A 22,870-nucleotide genomic window follows, 5' to 3' on the forward strand; every position below is an offset into this window, starting at 1 on the left:
ACATACATGTGTATGTATGTGTGTATGTGTATATGCTGGCTGCATGTATTGTGGGACTGTGTCAAATTGTTGCTGTTGCGGTTGCTGTTGTTGTTGTTGTTGTTGTTGTTGCTGCTGCTGGTGCGGGTGTGGGAAAAGCTGAGGAAAAGTGCAGCATCTTTTGGCTCGACTTGGCATTGTCTGATATCTAAAAACTATTTGCCATGACATGAGAATTAGGCGCAAAAGCGCAGTCAAGTCGGAAGAGAGCTTGTGTGCTAGATATGCCTGCTAGTTAGTGTCTGACATTATTATTGTTGTTGTTGTTGGTGCTGTTGCTGCTACTATTGTTGTTGTCTTTGTCTTTTTCTATTGGGGTAACGTTCATCACGTTTGTCGATGCAATTTCACAGATAACTGTTTCTTCATGTTTGCCACTCGTGCGGTTGCATAATCCAGCAGCACCACCACCAAGCACCGCCAAACCAGCCAAAAACAATGCAAGCGCCTTAAAATGCCGCAATTATCCAGCTACAACGACAATTGAAACTTTTTTGGCCAACTGCTTCTTTGGCTGCTTCCTCGCAAGCTGCCAGCCTCCTCTACTGCCAGAAGCCGTTTGCTGTTGTTGCTGTTGTTTTTGTTGTTGGGGCTGTGGCAGTCAGAATATAATTGTTGTCGGTTTGTTTATTTTTGTAGACAATTTTTTCTTATTATTTGTGATTTAGTTATCTTTTTTTTAGCAGAAATATTTTCTGTGCCGTGGGCCGCTTTGGCATTTGCAATCGCACTTTTAGTTTATTTTTTAACTCTTTTTTTTTTTTGGTGCTTGTTATGACATTTTTGTGTCTTTGTTTTGTTTGTTTATTTGTTGTCGTGTGACATTTGAATGATTGCCTGACATTTTGTCACTGCCAGATCAAGCGATATGCTGCCAAGAATTGCTCACATTTATCAAATGTTAATTGTTTATTTTATTTTCCTTCTTCTTCCTCTTCTTTGCAGATCTGTTACAGTTCGCTTGGCAGCTCGAGAGCATGTAAGTTAATGAAGCTATTTATTTTTGGTATTTTATTGTGATTTAATAACGTTATTCAACAAAGCTAATATTTTATAATAAAAACTCTAAATGGAACTTCGTTTGCTTTCGGCTGATAAATTTATTATTTATTATGAATTTTCAAGTAGTAAAAGCTCGCAGCCATTCAATAAATCTTAGTTAAGAATTTATATGGAATGAGGTTTATATGAATGAGGTTTTCTTGCACTTTCTTCGCATATGTTTCCCCATTCTTCAGCCTATTGTGGAGAGAAAAAACATATTGCATAACAAAGGCTAAACAAACTCTTTTCACTTTCCCAACAATACTAATAATAATAATAATAATAATTCAAAGAAAATGTTTAAAATGTTTTGAAAATGTCATGCAGCAGATGGGAAAAAATTTGTTTAAATATTTAATGCAATTTGATATTTAAATGCATTTTGAATAATATTGTGTTGCTGTATGTTGTGTTGTGTGGCATTGTCATGTTGCATAGTTTCACATGATTTTCCAAAATGCATTTGACAAATGCATCAACAACAGCAACAACAACGCCAACAACAGCAAATAGTAATAAAATAAAAAGCAACACAAAAGCCGCATTGAAATGACATACAAAATATTTGGGCGCTAATTTGTTGAGGCAACAATGGCAACAACAACAGCTGCGCATAGAAAGCTAATGTTAATGAACTATTTTTGTAAGACAACAACAGCGACAACAACAACGACGTCAATGGCAGCAAATGGCTGCAAATGTACGCTAAATGATAATCAAAAATAAAGAAACACGACAAAAAAAAATAAAAACAAAACAAAAAATAATCACCTAAAATGCAAACTAAGATCAGCAACAACAAATAAACAAAAACCACGTTGTGCATTCAAATTGAAGTTCAGTTTGGCAAGAAAATATTGTGTTAGGCAGCGCGGCAAGCAACAGGTGGTAGCTGGCAGAGGGGACGGCGTCAGGGGCAGAGGAGGCGGTGTGGGCGCCTCTTGATGTCGCGTCAAGTGGACACTTGGCAATCACAAAAAATAAACAGACAGACAGACGGACGGACAGACAGACAGACGGTCAAATAAAGCGGCTTGCACAATGCACAATTTAGGCATAGTTTTTAAATGATTTGCTCAAATCACATGCCCTGCATGCGGCATATTAGCTGGCCCAAGCCATTGAAGAGAAGTCGGAGCTATCAGCTGTTATTGTTTTGGCTATGCTAGAAGAAGCACTGCTATTCCCTCTCAAGCACTTAACCTGTTATGCCATGCCTGACAATAATCTATATCTCTGTGGTTCCGCATTGAAACCAGCTCAAAACAAAACAAAACACACTACAACAACAACGAAAACAACAACTAAATAGGACTTACTTATGATAGAACTGGTTCACAGGCATTTCCCCAAGTATTTCAGAGCTAATAACTTATAACGATTTAGCACACGCGATAAGCCAATTTAACATATTGACAGTTGTGGTCCTGATCTACATATTAACAGTAAACAGAGACAAAGAGAGAGATGGGAGAGAGAGAGAGAGAGAGGGAGAGAGAGTGACGTAGAACTGGTTCAAATATCTTTTGCAATTAATCACTGAAATCAAACGAGATTTGTGACAGTAAAAGTTATAAATGGCTGAAAGTGCCCAATAAATTTTCTATAATTGAGAATATATTTAACTAGTCACAATATAAATCAGTGTATAAATAAATAATAGAGAAATTAAGCAATAAGAAAGTATAAATAAATATAAATTCAAAATGTTTTAGATATTGGTATTATATCATATGCTAGCTTGTCTTTATGGACACCTCCCTCAAGACAAGTATACGTAGTAGGTATACGAAGTAATATCTATGATCTACCACTTGATCTGATTGATCTGATCTATTTAGCTCACATTAATTATAGAGTATCCACACGCACACATTCACATCCATCAGCTACTCTAGCTACTCTAGAAATTCAACTCCTTGTAGCAGCACTCTTCAAGTCTCAAATAGTTACACTTGCAGCCCAATTAAAAGCTGTCGAAATGGTCGGGCATATGCAAAGAGCATACCATTTTCGAGCCACTCAAACTTAGCTTTCCACTCATGTCGCTGCTCAATTGCATTTTAACCTTCAACATTTCTCAATGAAATTTCAGCAGAGACAAAGCCACAGAGAGAGAGAGAGAGAGAGAGAGAGAGAGAGAGAGAGAGAAAGAAATATAGGAGCAGCAACTTGTCTGCATGTGGACGGCATTTGTGATTGACATCGCTGGCTGAATGTCTGTTAAATTTTGTCGCCGCTGCTCAGCATGCATAGATAGCCTAGCCAAGAGATGGAGAAGTAGAAGGAGGAGGCTCCAATGCGTCGAGTCGCATGACATGAGAGTTTTGTTTTGTGCCAATGCCAGGCGTTCGGTGAAAGTTGTTAGCCCCTGTCATTTCGGGGCTCGTTGAATGTTTAATTGCTCATCGCGCTTGCCAAACCTCTTTGGTATTGACCTTTTGGGCCACGTCCTTCAGCGATATGTGCCAGCTGAATTGGTCAGGTGTTTGGCCGCTTCACTTGCCACCACTTCAGCTGGCTGACTTGGCCGGCTGTCTGGCCGTCTGTCCGTCTGGCTGACTTGGTGAGTTGCGCTTCTTTTCTCTTCTCTAGCGGCGCTGCGGTGTGGCTGTCGCCTTTCTCCTGCCACTTTTGCATGACACTTTGGTAATTTTTTCGATAGGTTTCGCTGCCATTTTTGGCGTTGGTTATGCGAGCAGTCGAAATTAACTGTCTGCCAGGTAGCCCACATGCTACATGCTCGCCTCGACTGCAATTGGCGTCAACTTTCATTGATTTGCTGGCTGAAAAAAAGAAAAGAAAAAAAAACTGTTTATACATGTGTGTGGAAAAATCAACAAACGTGGCCCGAAAGAAAAATACTGCTGAAAACTGAAAACTTATCGAGACAATTTCACTTTTCATTGTTTTGTTGGCTTTTTTTTTCATGTCTGCGACAGTCTGCCTGTATCTTCAGCTCAACCCCTGGCGGATCGTGCCAAAGCAGTTCAGCTAGCTTTGAATGCCAGCAGCAAGTTTGTTGCCTAAGTCTTTTGTTTCATTGTGCGCACTGTGTCCTGCCTCGCTCGCAACGGCCGCACCGTCTGCTGCCACTTAGAAAGTTGCCGAGACGCGCTCCTAATTGGCCAAAATGTAAATATCGCAGCCACAAATCAAAGTCAAAATCCTAGGCATACGAAAGGCCATTAGCTGTGCACGGTTGTGTGTGTGTATGTGTGCGTTTATGTCTCTCTCCCTCTCTCCTGTCACCCATTTAAGTGCCGATTCGCCCATTTTCAGCTGCCGTAGCATTAGCATATTGATTTGTATTCTGCTACAGGTTGGCTAAAATAGAACATCGTTGCGGCTTATATAACTCAGCATACACATACAACTGTCCATTTAATGTATTTATTATGTTCCAAAGATGCCAGCGATAAGACTGGCGACTCTCGAGCAATCGGCTTATTTATGTTAACTTGGAACCCAACACTTCTGAAGCCCATTAACATAATGGTGCTACCAGCTATTAAGAGTTCAGATCTAGTTCAAAATAGATTCGATATAAATTGTTAAACTACATTTAAGATACCAGTACATACATATCAATAGATCTACCTTTGAATATACACATATCTAACATTATTTTGAGACTGATCAAATCCCACAATTTGTTCTAAGAACTTTCTCCAGAATTAAGTTTTCCAACTAAATGTAAAGAACTTACTTTAAGCTCACCTTAAGCATATGCAGATCGAAATTTAGTATATCGATATATAGCGCCATAAATACGCATATGTTATGTGATCGAGTTTAAGAAGAGTATTTCATTCATAAGCCTGCCTTTTCTATTGATCATTTTTATTTGATATTTGACTTGGAGATGAGATGATGGAAGTCGTTGATCGTAGGTGGCCTATCCAGAAACCATACGGTATGATCACAACTATTATATAATAACTGATTTGTGATTATCGTATGCAAATAGAGCTCTATTGTTATAAAAGCAGCTCTCAGTTAGGCCCAAGTCTGGGCTGAAGTTTTTGGAAAAGCTCTTGAAAGAACTTTCTCGGAAAACAAAGCGACTTGAGCTACAAATTTGAGGTGTGGGCGATGCGTCGTGAGAGTTATGCGTACGTGTGTGTGTGCGAGCTCCATTTATGGCTGTTAGCTGATTTTACAGTTACTTCTGACCATGCTCTAACGGCGCATGCAAATTGCGTGCATGACAACGACAAAAGCCAAAATGAAAATAAACCAAAACTCAGGCCAAAGAAAAAACATCAATAAATATTGAGCCTGATTGATTGGAAAGGTACGCACGCAGCTAACGCGAACCAAAGCAAAACAAACTAAATTGGAGAGTTTATTGTGAGGGTGTTGGGGCAGTGGCAGGGGCAGCAGGCCAGACAATTAACCTTGATTTGCAGTACATGCAATGGGCAGAGACCAATAAATAAAACAAAGCCAAGCAAATACACAGTAAAAAGTTAAACAAAAAGTCATAGCGAGAGCAACAACAACAACAACAACAACAACGGCAACAGTAGCAACAAAAGTCGTGCAAATGAAGTCATTTTCAAGTACAAACGCCTCAAATGAGGGCAAGCAACAACAGCCAGCCAGTGCTCATGACAAATGTGCCAAAATCTGAGACCATTCCCAATTCCATTTGAGACTCTGGTGGGAGGGGGATAGGCGAACGGGGCATGAGCTTTGATCGAGCAGGTGTTGCTCGCTAGAACAGCCGGAAATTGCCGGCCGGAGGCCAAAAAGATACTTTTCAGCTCTTAACAGTTTGTTGCACAATAAGTCAAAAGCTAAGACGCAAACCGGTTATAAAACGAAACCGAACCAAAAGCCAATTAAAGCATCTAATTGCCTCTAACTGGAAATTATTTGGTATATATTTACTTCCATTTTTATTAGATTTGTTGCCAAAAAAAAATAAAAAAAAAAAAATGAACAAAAAACAATATGTTTATCCATACGTCTTGTATATAAAAAATATATTTTGTATATAATATTCATACAAATTCCATAATTTACATTTAAATAATAAATTTGATAAAGACACAAATTATATATGAAATAAATTATATATATAAAATAAATTATATATAAAATAATAAATGAATATTTTTATATGTAATCAAATATATTTTTATACCTAATACATTTTTTTATGTATACGTATTAGGCAAATGCACATAAATTAAATAAATTTCTGGTATTCATGTTATATTCCCAAAAGGGCTTGCTCGTATTAAAGTTAGAGAGTTGAAGAATTTAATTTAATTTACTCTTTGATATTCTTTTCTTATGAGCTATTGAACCTTTTTTATTATTTCCACAGAGGTTATGGCAAATATAGAAATACTAAATACTTTGTGTAACAAAATTGTTTCTATATAAACCCAGGCTATAGATAGCTTAGATACGTCCTATCCTTTTATATCAGAAGCCAGTTCAGCTAGGCCTTAAATAAAAACATTTTTGCAAGCTGAGTTAACCTTTTGAATAGAAAAGAAAAGATAAAGAGGTATATTTAAGTTCAGCTACAGCTTTCTTATCTGCTCTCCATATAACTTACATACATACATATGTATATATATCTTTTTTTCATTTGACTTTTTGACTCTAATCCAAGGCTCAATCAACTGACTGCCATATCAATCTAAATCTAAATCGCATTTGTATTTTTTAACAATTTGAAAATCGAGTTCAGCTCCTGCACAGCACACGATTACTCGATTTCAATGAAGCTTAATGATATTTTAAAATGCTGTGAAACGAGAAATTGTTCACTGAATATTTTTGTAGAATTCCAATACGCATTGCTCTTTCTCTCAGTGTTTAACGACTCTTTTTTTTTTTTTGCCTGGCTGATAAACAAAACGTTTTAATTATAAATGTGAAAAACCGGCTACCAAATCCTGTCATGACATCAGACGTGATGAAGGCATCGAAATACCACAGCCCAGCAGCAGCAGACGAGCTAAAGAACTAATAATCATCATCATTATCGGCATCAATTTCTAAGCAACAGCCCACAGAAAAACAACAAAAAAAACAAACCCAATACAGAATTAACAAAGAACCTGTGAAGCAAAATGAAGAGAGTCAAAAAATACCCAACTGAAGATCAAAAGAAAAATACAAAAATTAAATAGATATTTTTTAATTTGCGGTCGCCGCGGGGAGAACTTTTAGCCGCAAAGAATCTAACGATTCATGGGCACTGAAATCGTCTTAATTTTGCTTCCACTTTTGCAACGGATCAGGCTGAAATATTTGGAATTGCACGGCGAGGGGTAGCAGGGCAGTAAGAATAAGGGGCGAGTGCTGCAGGCAGGAATACATTATCAAGTGTCTCAGCTTTCCTTAATGTATTCATTTCATTACTCCATTTCATACGCTGTGCCATATCCAAGTCGATTTTCCATTTCATTCACGGATATCTAGAATATTTCTGTAAAAGTGTTCAGCAACCCTCGTTTCGCAGCACACACTTGACTTCTGCGGCTGTTGATGATGGCTGGCACATGTGTATTGTACTTGTGTGTTGTGCGGCGGTATCATCCTCATTGTTAATGCTATCTAACGTTGTTGGCTCCGCTGTTGGTTCGCCTCCGTCTCCGTTGGCATTTGGATTCAGTTGCTGTGACTGCGCCTCTTTTCACAGTTGGCGTCTGGCGTTTTGGCTTTTGTCAATTCATTGTCAACAAGTCAGTGAACTTGTGTGTGCGCGTCGGGTATGGTAGCACAGCACTCAGAAGAAGGCTAGAAGACAGCCGAGACAGCAGAGACAGCAAAGAAACAGCAAAGGCAGCCAAGCGACCAAGTGGGCTATCGGGGTAACAGGGTAGCGGTGGGCATGGTGTGGCTCTTTCTTTTACAAATAATTAACATAAATTAATAGGAAATGAGTAGAAACAGCGCATGGCACACCAGCAGCCAGTAGAGGTCGGTTACAGTTACAATAGCATTAGCATGGCCCGACGAAAATAAAGAAATACATAAAGTTCGTGTCTTAAGTCTTTTGTTTCTTTCGTACATATATGCATATAGCTATTTTTTCCTTGTGTCTACATATACATATGCGCATTTTTTGTTCGCCATTTTTGTCTGTCTAGCATCTTGAGTTAGCTAGAGGCTGAACAATTACATAAGCTACCTCGAAATCTCGCCTAGTTATTTATGAGGCGCCACACACACACGCACACACACACACACACACACAGCGAGAGACGCAGAGAATAACGACAATCGTAAAAGCGTACAAAGTAACACTAAAACGCATTTGAGGTAAGTCGCGAAAAATTGCAGCAGCCATTTGGATGCATTCATCGTCGCGGTGTCAGCCAACTAATCAGCACCTGTCATGCGTGCAGCGCAATCAGGAAGCAAACCTAACCCACTGTGCAATAGTCTGACGCAGTCGCAAGCGCAGTCGCAGTCGCAGACACAGCCTCCGTCTCAGTAACTGTAATGGCCTGTGGCTGGGACTGCGAGACTCGCACAGATACTGCAACTCCGACTGAGGAGACTGGGACTCCTCCTTCTCTGGCACAGCCCACTGTAATGTGATTAGGTATGGTTTTTTATGGGCTTACGTATGTTGACTCTGTCATGATGTAATGTTTATATGGGATAGCAGGCAGCTAATATGTCGGCGACTAGCACACACCCCAATAATGAACAGGCCATCAATAGATTGCTAATGAACTGCCAGCCCAAACTAACCAAAGCTTTTAGCTTTTTGGCAGGCACACTCACAGCATTGTTTTTGCGGAACCATCTAAGAAGCCAAGAAAAAAAAATAAACAGAGAAAAAATTAATTAGCAAATTATGTTTCAACTTAATCTGCGTTCTCAAATGATTTATCTATTAATGAGTTGGCCGAGCACAACAAAACTTTTCAGATTTTATGATTGATTAACATTTTTGAAGCCCTACAGCTGTTCGACTTATACCAAGTACTCGAAGACTCTGAAATGGATTGGTTTCCGGATAGCACTGGGCAGTCAGTGAGACCTAATACATTAATTAAACATTTAGCTCAACTTAGTTTGACCAATTACTGGTAAAGGATTCGTGATACTTAAAAACTCATGTTTCAACTCTTCAGCAAATTGTTAAAGAAGAATGAAGAGTCGGCCTTGCACGGCATCATTATTCTAACTAAAGTCTCTCGTGATACGCAAATTATCTTAATCACTAGGCACAACAATCTGTGCTAGAAATCGCCAAAGTTGATAAGTTTGCACTAACAAGAAATATCAATAAATTGAAAGGAAACAATGAAGAAGAAAAGTACAAATATTGACTTGAATGTACCGAGGAATGAAATCTAGCCACACGTACTTGCCAATAATATACATACATATGTACAGCCTCATCCCATTCGATGTTGAAATTTAATGAAATTACATACAAATTTCTATTTATATAAAAAATTATTAAGTGAAAGTGCAACGATCGAGCCAGACAAACAACTGCAAGCAAACAAATCAATTTTTGTGATTTCTGTTTGCGAACAATGAGCAAAAATTTATTTGCTTGCCTTATGTGAAGAGCTCTCCCCAATGAGTATGCTAGGCGTATACAAATAAACATATATATATGTGTATATTTAATATATTATAAATGTATAAATCATGTACAATGTGATGTGTGTTGATTGATTTATCATTTGTTATGCATGTGTGTGAGATTTGAGAATTGCTGTAGCCAATCTAATGATCATCATCTTCTTTATTGTATAATAAACCTGAAGTTTCGAATAATATTTACTTTTAGAAGAGCAAAGAAAACATAAATTCCTGAATACAAAATTGTAAAAATTGAATGCCAAAAAGAGAGAGTACAGCAGGGAGAAAGAGGAGCTCGGGAAAATGACAAGGATAGGCGAGATACCCTCTCAAGTGCTTATGTAAAATGCGATCTTTTATTACAGCGGCCGGCCTCAGGTGAACAGCATGATTATGCATGCACAGTGTATAATTATTTTCTACGACACACTTTTGTTTAATACCCTGTGATTAGCTCTGCAGTCTTAATCATTGGCCAGGCATGCGAGGCTGCCGCCTTTTTATACGCATTTTATATGAGCGCGCATCAATCGAATCGCTTCTCAGCTCTTGAGATTGATTGTAAAATTTGTTGGCTAGGAGGCTTTGATGCAAATTAACAAATGACAGCCATAAAAACCGGGCGCTTTTGCTGGTTATACAATCGATTCGACACAATGGGCAAGGCCATCAATGCGGCTGGCCACGCCCCTTTTTTACTAGCTGAGTGGCAGCAAACACGCAAACGCATCCGCAGATAAATTGATTGATAAACCACACGCACTTACACACATGCAGATGGGCGATCAATCAAACAGGCCCATCAATTGAGCACTAACTCTACTCTATTCCATTCGCCGCTAGATGGCGCTTTCGGTTAGTCGTTTGCTTATTTGGCCGGAAGAAAGGTTTCGGTTTCTGGAGCCATTCGCAGCCGCAATCAAATTGGACAATCTTTACGCGATGTTAACGCTTCGTATGGCAGACAATTACCAAAACCAAAAAACAAAAACAAAACTGAAAACCAAGAGCAGAGCTGCTGAAACAAGATCTTGTTGGTGCTGCGCAAGTACGCGCACATCTGTGATCAGGCACAGCTTAACTCAACTACTCTATGCCATACCCAAAACTAAATGATATAATTATGCTCCGTACAGTTCCCCTATCCAGCTCCTCATAAACGTATTTTTGGCTACCTACTGAACGTTTTTTGTTAAGCTTTTTCGCTGTTGTGCTTCAAGAATTTTTCTTTCTGTACTTTTTTTGTTATTTAGGGCGCGTGTCTGTTCGCAAGGGTCAGAGTATAATAGACTTTATAGCCCCTTCTAAATTTTGGTTTTATTTTGCTTGAACTCTGTGCAGTTTTCCAGGAATTTTCACAATTGACAGCACATGCCAGATGCCACTCACTGACTCCAAGCTTTCAACTATTAAAGCCAGCCACTTTGATCCATTTAATTCGAGAGAGTAAAAGAGGCGATTCGTTTAACAGTTTTGGATGAATTCATTACACATAAATCGAAGAAAGTATCGGTACAGATACAGATACAGATACAGATACAGATACAGATACAGATACAGATACAGATACAGATACAGATACAGATACAGATACAGATACAGATACAGATACAGATACAGATACAGATACAGATACAGATACAGATACAGATACAGATACAGATACAGATACAGATACAGATACAGATACAGATACAGATACAGATACAGATACAGATACAGATACAGATACAGATACAGATACAGATACAGATACAGATACAGATACAGATACAGATACAGATACAGATACAGATACAGATACAGATACAGATACAGATACAGATACAGATACAGATACAGATACAGATACAGATACAGATACAGATACAGATACAGATACAGATACAGATACAGATACAGATACAGATACAGATACAGATACAGATACAGATACAGATACAGATACAGATACAGATACAGATACAGATACAGATACAGATACAGATACAGATACAGATACAGATACAGATACAGATACAGATACAGATACAGATACAGATTACAGATACAGATACAGATACAGATACAGATACAGATACAGATACAGATACAGATACAGATACAGATACAGATACAGATACAGATACAGATACAGATACAGATACAGATACAGATACAGATACAGATACAGATACAGATACAGATACAGATACAGATACAGATACAGATACAGATACAGATACAGATACAGATACAGATACAGATACAGATACAGATACAGATACAGATACAGATACAGATACAGATACAGATACAGATACAGATACAGATACAGATACAGATACAGATACAGATACAGATACAGATACAGATACAGATACAGATACAGATACAGATACAGATACAGATACAGATACAGATACAGATACAGATACAGATACAGATACAGATACAGATACAGATACAGATACAGATACAGATACAGATACAGATACAGATACAGATACAGATACAGATACAGATACAGATACAGATACAGATACAGATACAGATACAGATACAGATACACCGACATATCTACACATCCCGCCAGTCATTCTCCTGCTAGTAACCGCAGAGACAGATATTAATATACCCTGTAATCATAGGCTAAGTACTAAGTAGCCGACACGTTCGACGACGACTCGCAGCCCTTTGATGATTACAGGGCACGGGCGGGAAGTCCAAGTTGGTGTGATAGTAGCTGCTTTTGATCACGGACTCTCCCTGGTGATTAAGCCGCAACTTAACCACAGCCTCTGGGTGCGTATGCAGTGCCAGGAGCAGCTGCTGCCACGCCCCCAAAAACAATCGAACATTATTCATTGTGCGTGTTGCTGACTGTGTGTGTCTGTGTGAGTGCTGGGATTGTCGGTTGCGTGTTCGTGCTCGGCTCGAATCGGTGCTGAGTTGAAGTTCGCTTATGGCACACCCACATGCGTTTTCACCTAATCAATCGCAATGCTCAATCAATGAGCCGACACGTTCGGAGCCCCATAAACAACAAACAAGTGGAAGTTGTCTGTCTTCGATCGGTGAGCCGAGCCAAGCCAGGCCAGGCCAGGCCAAGACAGCTGGCAGGCAATTTATATGCGCGCTAATCATATGAAATAGATCAAATTTCTATTTGCCGGGGCAGCGGAGCGATCTTCGCTCATGTGGATGGGAGTTGAGCGCATTAAGGCAATTTCACTTGCCTCGCTGTGGCATGCAACATGCTGTGTGTATGTGTATGTATATATTTGTGTGTGTGTTTGTGTTTGTATCTGTGTGGGTTGCCATCTTATAAGCAGGCAGTTAAAATGTTTTAATTTTATTTTCTTTGACTGCGATAGCGGCTTTCGGCTTTCGGCTTTTGTCGCACTCTCACCAACCGCCTAATCTATGAACATACAGATGTGGGAATTGGAATTGGAATTGGAAATGGAATTGGTTAAAGATGTTGGCTAGTGGATTGGAGGTCGTTTACTGTCCAGCACTCTAGCTGATTGGAAGTTGCCATGCCGCACTGCCTTAGCATCAGCAGCAGCAGCAGCAGCAACAGCATCAGCAACAGCATCAGCAGCAGCTTCGGCCTCAGTCGCGGCACGCTAATGATGATTACCCACTTTTACCCAGGCGCTTGTGCCTGACATGGTGTACATATAAAAATCAAAAGCGGTTTAACGCGTTTCTCGTTCGAGCAACTCTTTTTCATTGCAATTCAATTAAAATCGCTTAGCAGCTGCTGCACTGAGTCCCTCAGGTCCCTGGTCGCCGATCGTCAAGCAGATCTCTCGCTCGCAAGTCGTCGCACCCAAAAGAAAGCCACTTGTTCCGAGGCCGTCACAAATCAGTTTCTCGTGTTGTTATTGTTGCTTTTACTACATGTAGTAGCGACATTGACTGCCTGCCAGAAAGTCAGCCAGCCAGCCAGCCAGCCAGCCAGCCAGCCAGCCAGCCAGCCAGCCGGCCTGCCAGGCCGTGGGCGTGGCAGTTGCTTCTACCTTTTGATTTAATGGCACACAGCGATCGACTTGGACGCATCTCGGCCTTGGCCACATGCGCACTGCAGACTAGTTGGCTGGCCAATGGGGCGAGCAGGAGGCGAGCTGCCTGTCTGTCTGCCTGCCGCAGCTCTATAAAAGCGAGTTCGATTTTTGCACTGGGAAGAGCTTTCAGGATTTCACCAAAATATGTATACACATATATGTATTTATATATAAACATTTATTAAGAGACTGAACAAACTTGATTGCAACGAAGCTGGAATACCCTACGTTTTTAGTATTTTTTCTGAAAACATTCTTTGACTTGACTCCAAATTTGTTTAAATTTGTATACATAAATATTTGTATATACATATATATATGTATATATTTGTTTCTTTTTTTTTAAATTATATTCTAATATTTATTATAAGTTTTAATGATACGATGCAGATAGTTATCTAAAAAAAAAAAAAACTTAAACAGTTCTGAAACTATGCATACCCCTAGCCAGCTAGGTGGAGGGAAATGTTAATAACGCCTTCGATACACTGTGCAAAAACCCGAGTATATTCATGCAACTGTTATGCGGCACAGCCATCAACGAATTTAATAGCAAATTATTAAGTGAGCGCATATAAAGTTTTTACTATCATTATTATTAGTGTCATTATTATTATTATTATCATTACTATCTTTCGCTTTTTTGGGCATATTTTTGTATACTTCTTGTAGTTTTTCCATGAGTGAAAAGTGAAATTCCACTGTTGCTTTTTTTTATAGTCGAAGAGGCGGGGCCTTTGGACCAATAGCATGTCAGCAGGTTAGCAGGGATTTGTCAAAAGAGCTGGTGAAATCTCTCAGATTGCAATTGCCATTGAGTTGTTGTTGCTGCAGTTGTTGATATTATTATTGTTGGCACGAAACGTGCTGCAAATGCATTTCGGTGCAACGTCTATGCGGCCAAAAAGTAATCACAATTCGCTGACCAAGGCCAAAATTTTAATTTACGCTCTGGCATTTACAACAATTACTGCGCAGGTCGGCCGGGTAAGACACCTGTGCATAGTATCAATGGAGAGCTTAGCACGCACATGCACAAGATATTGAAGAAACTTGATTTCATTTCATTTGCATTCATTATGTGTGCCTAGGCAAAACTTTTCTTACAACTAGAATTGGAGTAAGGAAAATTCAAATATAAAAAAAATACTGAAAATATTAATAAAGCAAATTAGAACTACATAAAATGCTTATAAAATAATAAAAGTATCATATAGAAACAGCTCATTTTATGTTTGAAAGACTTTTCCAACTATTTGTAAAATCAGAACTTTTACCGATCTCTGCTCATCTATTACTAAATAAGGTAAATACAAAACTTTTTTGAAAATTACCTAAAAAAAAAGAAATAGCTCACAAATTAATTGCGGAAACGTGTAGCACACATGATTTGATAAGCCCATAATCATTGAGCTTGAAAAAAGGGGGAAAAAAAGGAAAGATGTAGCACTAAAAAATGACAAAAAATGGAAAAATAAAACCTTATGACATTTTTCCACTTAGAAGAAACAACAAACAAGATGTGAGATAAGATAGAAGCAATTAAGGCTGCTTACGGCCCATCTTAAGTCGCAATTAAGCAATTAATCTACGTGTACTTACACACTCACACACACACACACACAAACAAACAGACAAGCGCCGACAGTTGCTCGTTTTTCCGCCATTATGAAAAGGCTGAGAGGAAAACTTCTAAGACATTTGGCCTTAACTGAACTGGTTCACAATGCGCTCGCATTTCGAAAGTCTGTTGGAAATGAAAATGTGTGCCAGCAGCACCAACAGCAACAGCAACAACAACACCAAGCGCAACAGAATTGTATAAATATCGACACCTTTTGGCGGCAACTGTCGACTAAATTTGAGCATTTCCGTTTCCGTGGCCAAAAGCAAAAGCAACAGCAACAAACTAAGCCATAAACAACAACAACAACAGCAACAGCAACAACACAAGATGTACGCTTATAGGCATATAGAATAATTTTTGCAGATTTCACTCGCCACTGACAGCCAAGCCAAATACCAAGTTTTTCAATTTTGCAGCACTGCTCAGTGTGTATGTGTGTGTTCGTGTGTGTGTGTGTGTGGTTGGAAAACTTGTAGAATGCATGGAAACGATGACGGCTTTTCAAAGTGCTCAATGCTATATCAATAACAGCAGCAGTCGCCACAGCCACAGCCACAGCCAGAGCCGCCTGCTGCACCTGTCTAAGCCAAAAAAAAAAAAAGAATAATAATAATAAAAAATAAAAATAAAATTTACACAGGCAACAGCAACATCAACGGCAGCAACAACAACAACAACATGCATTGGCCTGGCCAGGGCCAACAACAACGTTGCCGCTGCGCCCAAAAACCCAACAACTTTTAATTTCAACACATTCCAGCCAGCGCGGCTTCGCAGCAGCAGCAACAGCAACAGCAACAGCAGCAGCAGCAGCGGCAGCAGCAGCGGCAACAACTCTGTACGTGCGACTCGACTTTCTTTGCGGCGGCTTACAGCAACAATAACAACAAAGTCACTCTGTGTGTGTGTGTGTGTGTGCATACCTGTCCAGCAGTTCGCCAGGCAGGCAGCCGCAGCGCCAGTCGCTCGAGCTGAAGTCAGTCAATAACAGACGGCCAAAGCGTTGAGACGTCGTCAGTTGCGGGACGCGTAAAACGTGCTTAACGAACATAAATATCAAACACATAAAAAGCCAAGCGAGCAACGGAGCTAGCATTTGCCAACAACAACAACATTGAAGTCGCTCTTTTTTTTTTTTTGCTGTGCGCTGTGCTGAGCAAGCGAAGGTGTGTGAATAGTGTAAACTAAAGAGAGCCAGAGAGAGTGTGAGAGAGCGTGAAGAGCGAGTGAGAGAGCGAGGGAGCATGCTCTCGCGCTGTGCTGTGCTCTTGCAATTACCGTTAATCAAATAAGTTTTGTAGAAATTTAAACGCCGTGAGCAGTTGTGTGTGTGTGTGTATGCTTCTCTGTCTGCGTGTGTGTGTGTATGTGTGTATGTATTAAACGGTTCATTGATCGAGTTCAGCTAAAATGGAGCAAATGCCTGTAACACAACAACAACAACAACAGCAGCGGCAAAGGCAGCCAAACAAACGCAACAACAATAACAACAATAATAAAAACAGTGCAAGTGCCAGAGTCGATGTGCGTATGAGTATGAGTGTATGTGTGTGCGAGTCTCTGTGTCTGTGTCACCAATTTGGTTCATTTGCGGCGTCTTCGTCAAATGCGCTTAACCCATTTTAATGAGAACACTTTGTGTGTGCGCGCGCAAAGCAAAATCCAATAAGCGAACTGAAGAGAATGCCAAAAGAATTACCGAAAGGGGGCGCTTTAGTAACAACAACAACAGCAACAAACACCAGAAAACAGTCGCGACTGCGCCGAAGAAAGCAAAGAAACGTGAATGAATGGATTACATACAAATGTGTATTGAATGTTTCATTGGTGCTTTGACGCCCATTTCTATTTTTGGGTATAGCTAATTTCGGAAGAGACTGGAGGAACAGAGTTGTCGCTTTCTTATTGGACTATATAGCATAATATGCGAAGAATATCTTCGAGTACAGCTAGAGAAAAGAAAGAGTAACAGGTGTTGTCTATTTGACATTAATTCAGATATTTTAGATGTAGCATGATAAAAAACAATATACTAAACATGTGTTCAAACTGTTTTTTTTTTTTTTTTTTTTTTTGCATTAATCAAATTTTTATAGTACATTCCACCATTTCATTTATCAATATTTTTACGTGATATATAAAACTTGGGTCTACAATTACTCATAGAAAAACACTCAGTAAATATTTTTTATTTTTGAAATGCCTTACTCTAAAGTACATAAAATACCATAAAGACATACCCAGACAATATTAGTCATATCCTATAATAAATAAATATGTACGTAATATCTGGTTAGTCACATGCACATTTCGCATGCAATTATGAAACATTAGATTAGATTATGTGTTTATCTGGAGAAATGCAACAAATTGGATATACTCAGGCGCGGCCATGATGCAGGCAAGGTATATGCAAAAGCAATTGGAATTTCATGTATTCCACTCACGAACGATATAAGCACGAATGCATGAACCCACTCTTTATCGGCAAATAAACACAAATGACTGCGAAAACAAAGCGAATCAAGTAAAAGTAACGTCGTGGGGCGAGCTCGACTAAGAGATACTCCAAAGAATCATCGTGAGAATTGAGAAATCTTTGAAGAACTTGAGCTAGCTCTGAAAAATACTTTAAGAGAGGGATTAGTTGAGATCTTTTTTTTCCAATATGTAATAACTTATATAAATACTAAGTATACGACGGTTTTGGAAGAGCTTTGATGTATTATAAAAGTTAATTGAGATAAATTAATCGTTATTTATATGTCTATATGTTTGAAATGCTATAATACAAATTATTTTTGGGGAGTACTGAAACACTTACTTACTAAAACAAATTGTTTGTAGACTAAAAGAAGTTATTAGTATGTGAAGAAGTGTTCGATCTACACACATTTAGAAGAGATCAAAGGAAAGATATTTCATTAAATTTAAACACATTTAATTAGTACAGACTCTTAGATCTTTAGAAGGTCTCTTTGACAGTGAGGCAAATACAGCTTTTTATACTACATACATATGTACATATATAGAATATGCATGCAATATCCCCGTTCCGCTACAGTGTGTGCATAACAAATGGATGACATCAATTAAATTTTTAACAAGTTCTCAGTCAATCCGCATGCAAATGAAACTTGAATACCAAATGCCGATATGAAAGAGCAGTCAGAAAACAAAATAACAAAAAACAAAAAAAACACTCAAAATATAAAATTATATTTAAATGTATATATTTACATATTGTTTAAGACAAGTTCTGCGAGCGTCTTGAAATCAAATTGAATGACCAAATGGCATATCAGATGATACGCTGACACCCGACACTTGAAATCATATATTGAACAATCCGAATATCGATATCAGGAATGAGTCACAAGAGCGATACAAGTTTTCGGCTTCCAATATGTTCGCATTTTTTCAAAAGTAATTTTCGTGGCAGTTCCATGCTGTTCCCGCACTTAAAGTGTTTCTCTCTCTTCATCTTTTATTTATTTGATTTTGTTGCTGTTTCGTATCGGATTTTGGCTTGAACACTAATGCGAATATCCATTAGTTTCGCGTTATTAACGGATTTTAATCAAAGGCCAACAAAGTTAATTCATGCTAAAAATAGTGACATGATGCATATTCAACGCGTCTAAATAAAACAAAAGCCAACGATCCGCTCTCAAAGATATAAGTATAAAACAAAAGTGTGCAAATATAAATACATATATGTATACATACATTCCGGTATATACATACACATATGCATATTTCCGCTTGACTATTATCACTTTATTAGCACTCAAATTCAGGGAATACGAAAGTCATTTGTTGATCGCTAATTTTATACTTGAATAAATTAACTTTGCATTGTCTTGAAATGCCACAAAATCGAACCTATTTTGAATATATTTAAATTTGAGAAACTTTACTTGAATTATATACAAGAAAATATACAAAACAAAATTGATAATTAAGATTATTATTTTGAAGCTGTTTTGATATTTCGTATCTGAGCTTTAAGATTTCTAGCTTTGCAGCGTGTTTTGAAACTTTATGCAGATTATAGACGGGGGCGCAGTATACCTGCATATCTATATATATATATTCATATATATACTGCAGCAGAACGCCTACTTTTAGAACTTTTGAGCATGAGTAACGTGTAGGCTCAGGGCCACGCTCAAGTTCAGCCTTCAGCTGAAAGAAAAGTAGAAACGTTGCAATCGCAATCAGACAATAAAGACTTTAGAATGAGTGTGTACTCTGTGCAGCTGTAACTCTTAACCGAAACGAAAATGAAGCTTGTTTATTGGTTTAAGAAACTGCATTAAAATTTTATTTAATTACTCTCAATTTATAATTTATTTTCGTGCCCAAAAGAGCAAAACAATCTGTTACAATATATAAAATATATAAATAAAATACAATAATAAATATATAAATATATATATAAATTGGAAAATTCAGTCTGATATATTCTACATTTATTTTAAAAATTTCTTTCATAAATTTGTGACTGAAAAAAATTGAAAGAAATTTTTAATATTAAATTTAATAATTAGATAAAAATATTGAAAAATTCTGAATAAGTATATATGAAAAAGCTAAAAATATAATTTAATAATTATATAAAAATACTGAAAAATTCTGAATAAGAATATATGAAAAAAGCTAAAAATATAATTTACAATTTTTTAAACTATAAACAAAATTAAAATTTGATTGATTCGTTTTTTTTTTCTAATACAAAATATTTCTATCTAGTCGAAAAAACAAAACAAGTTAAAGATTCCGATGTAAGCCTATGCTCTATTACTCTGTCTTCCCTCCCTCTTTCTCTCTTTTTCTCAGTGTCTGCCCAGGAACAATGCATCAATAGATTACAAGAATGTAAGCTTCTGGAATTAGTCGATGTAAAACATAACTTTGGGTGTTTTTCCGCTTTTAGTTCAGCCTTTTTTTTCGATATTTAAAAATTAATGTGTGTGTTTTGAGCGTGTGTCTGCCTGTCTGTGTTTTCTTCTAACAACATACATTTTAAAAGATTTTTTGAGGTTAATAATTTCGTTTGTTTAGCAGCTTTTGTGTGGTTGTTGTTGCCTTTGTTGTTGCTGTTGTTGTGACTGTGACTGTGGCTGAGGTTGCGGCTGCTTTTGTGTCATATGTAAATTTTAAAGGCACACACACACACACATGATGCCGGCCATATAACATTGATAAATATCTATAGGAGCCTGTGTGTGTGTACAAAATATATTCAGTTGAAGGCAAGAAGAAGAAAGAGTAGCAGCAGTAAAATAACAGAAAAAAAAAAAAAAAACAAGATTCTTTTGGCCTACGCAAGACAACGTCGCACAACAAGTTGTACAGGCTCATCGATTATGAATATTATTGAGAAGATATACGAGTATATAAACGACGACAAGTCTATACTAACATACGACTGGTAGATACACACATATGCACAATGTGAATGCCGTTGCTTGTTGTTGTTGTTGTTGTTGCCCACTTTCCTATAGCACCAGTTTTGTTTTTTTTTTTTTTTTTGCTTTATGCATATACGCCAGGCATTTTAGCCATTATGACACAACAGCTAGCTGAGAATTGGAAATTTTTGTCTAAAAATATGCCGTTAGAGGAACGCAATCATGCTACCCATGAGCATAAATATTAAGCATTCCAGTTAGTTTATGCTGTGACTGCGACAGCGTTCCTTTCCCAATTCAACTCCAATTAGATTTTATGTTTAGTGGCGAAATAAATCCACTTGACGCTAAATCTTCAGTTTATTACGTGCTCTCCGTGCTTGCTGATGGATAATCATCCCCTCAGCCATAGCAAATGCCATATTTAAGACACACCTGACTGTTTAATACTAAGAGGACTCATTTGAGCATTCTTATGATGCTCTTAGCTGCAATTATTTAGCATTTTCATGTCTTTTTCTCTTGCCACTTGAACTGGGATATCTGTATTCTCATTTCATTCCGAATAGTTTTTGTTTTTCTTTATATAGGCAAAGTAATCTTAAATGTATTTTTATATATTTCTTAAACTTTGTTCATCAGCTTTACTGCTATACATATTTTAAAAAACTTTTAACACTTTTTTTTTTTAATGTATAATACAAAATTATAAAGAGAAATAACTTATATATCAAGTATATTATATATATCAAGCTTATGAAAACAGAGTGCTACGATTGGAGCTAGGCAATACCCTGAGCCCTGCTCACTTGTTATATGAGCAGCATTTACGTTACTTAAGCTATGTTGAAATGAAAGATCGAAGACTACGTTAGATCGAGATCATTCCGTCTATATGAGCTGAAGAACAATCGGAAAGATGGACAGAGGCACGAGGCAAAGGCACGAACGGACGGACAGACAGGCAAATATATGTACCTTAGGTAGACTCAACTAGTGGGCCGTATCAAAGCTATGACTTCTTCTGCCTGCCAAAATACCCTAAATTCCCATTTCAATGGGAGGACAAATGCACGCTCTAAGGCAATATTAAAATATTATCTAGAGAGCTTAAGTATACTTATCTATTACTATATCAAAAATGTATTCGACACTTTCGTTAAGCCTAAGAACTTCCATTAATTTCACTCTTTCATCTACATAGAAGATGATTTGATCTTTAAAATTAAAGCTTACACTTTTTATTTTGTTTTTATTTTTGCAGATGCTGAGGTGTACTTGGTAAGCGTCTGGGCAGCCATAAATTGAAGTCAACTGCATAATCTAAATTGATCGCTGACGAAGAAGAAGAGGTAGACGAAGAAGAAGAAGAAGAAGTACAAGATGGCGCTACGTTTGCGTCGGGACGTACAGAAGGCCTCCTACTATGTGTGGTTCCTGGGCGCCGAGGAGGCAAAGGGATTGCGGGGCGCCCGCGTCATTAACTCAGTGCTGCCGTATCTGGTGGACAGATCACGGGGCCAGGAGCCGCTCAAGGTGACGCTCCAGGTCTCGCACAAAGGCATCAAAATCGTGCAGGTAAGTGCTGAGCATACGCCACACCCCAAAAAAAAAAAAAGCAAACACACACCCGCAATACACACACCCCTTCTACAAAACATTCCTCTATGTTGTCGTTTGTTGGAAACAGGGCTCGTCGAAGCATTTAATACCACACAGTGCCATAACCAGCTCCGTGCAAACCGATGACATCGTTGCCTGTGTTTTGCTCCTCTACAATCCGGCCACCAAATGCCCCTTGCATGTGCACGCCTATCGTTGCGACTCGGAGACAACGGCCGAGGCGTTGCATCTACAACTACAAATCCTAATCAATCGGCCCGACAATCAGAAGCGCTTTGAGGAGCTCGAGACCAGGTTAGTTTCGAGCTAAATGTTATAGTACAATATATTATATTATTATTTATCTCTGGCCTTGGCCTATGGCTAAAGCAAGAGTTTGTATTGGCCATTGCCCATAGCTCTAAATTTAATTTTCAAATCACAAATCATATTTTTTACACTCTAATGCACAATAGCTCATGATGTGATTCCCAATTGCTTATAAAATGGCA

The 22,870-nt window shown here is 38.1% G+C and overlaps 1 protein-coding gene across 2 annotated transcripts in view; it reads left to right on the plus strand.

Moving 5' to 3' along the window:
* Positions 1-22,870, plus strand: part of LOC108656098 (uncharacterized) — a 48,194-nt gene that overhangs the window by 19,698 nt on the left and 5,626 nt on the right. The window contains exons 2-4 of one of the 2 annotated variants that reach the window (XM_089263584.1): positions 985-1,018; positions 22,021-22,334; positions 22,447-22,673. In XM_089263584.1, the coding sequence (XP_089119710.1) occupies positions 22,140-22,334; positions 22,447-22,673 (422 nt within the window). In that variant the 5' untranslated portion in view covers positions 985-1,018; positions 22,021-22,139. Of the gene's footprint in view, positions 1-984; positions 1,019-16,296; positions 16,506-22,020; positions 22,335-22,446; positions 22,674-22,870 lie in introns of those variants that run through there. The other variant, XM_089263583.1, reaches the window with a different exon arrangement.

Source organism: Drosophila navojoa, chromosome X (assembly GCF_054131105.1).
Source record: "Drosophila navojoa isolate 15081-1374.11 chromosome X, UAZ_NAV_1.0, whole genome shotgun sequence".
Taxonomy (NCBI): Eukaryota; Metazoa; Arthropoda; class Insecta; order Diptera; family Drosophilidae; genus Drosophila; species Drosophila navojoa.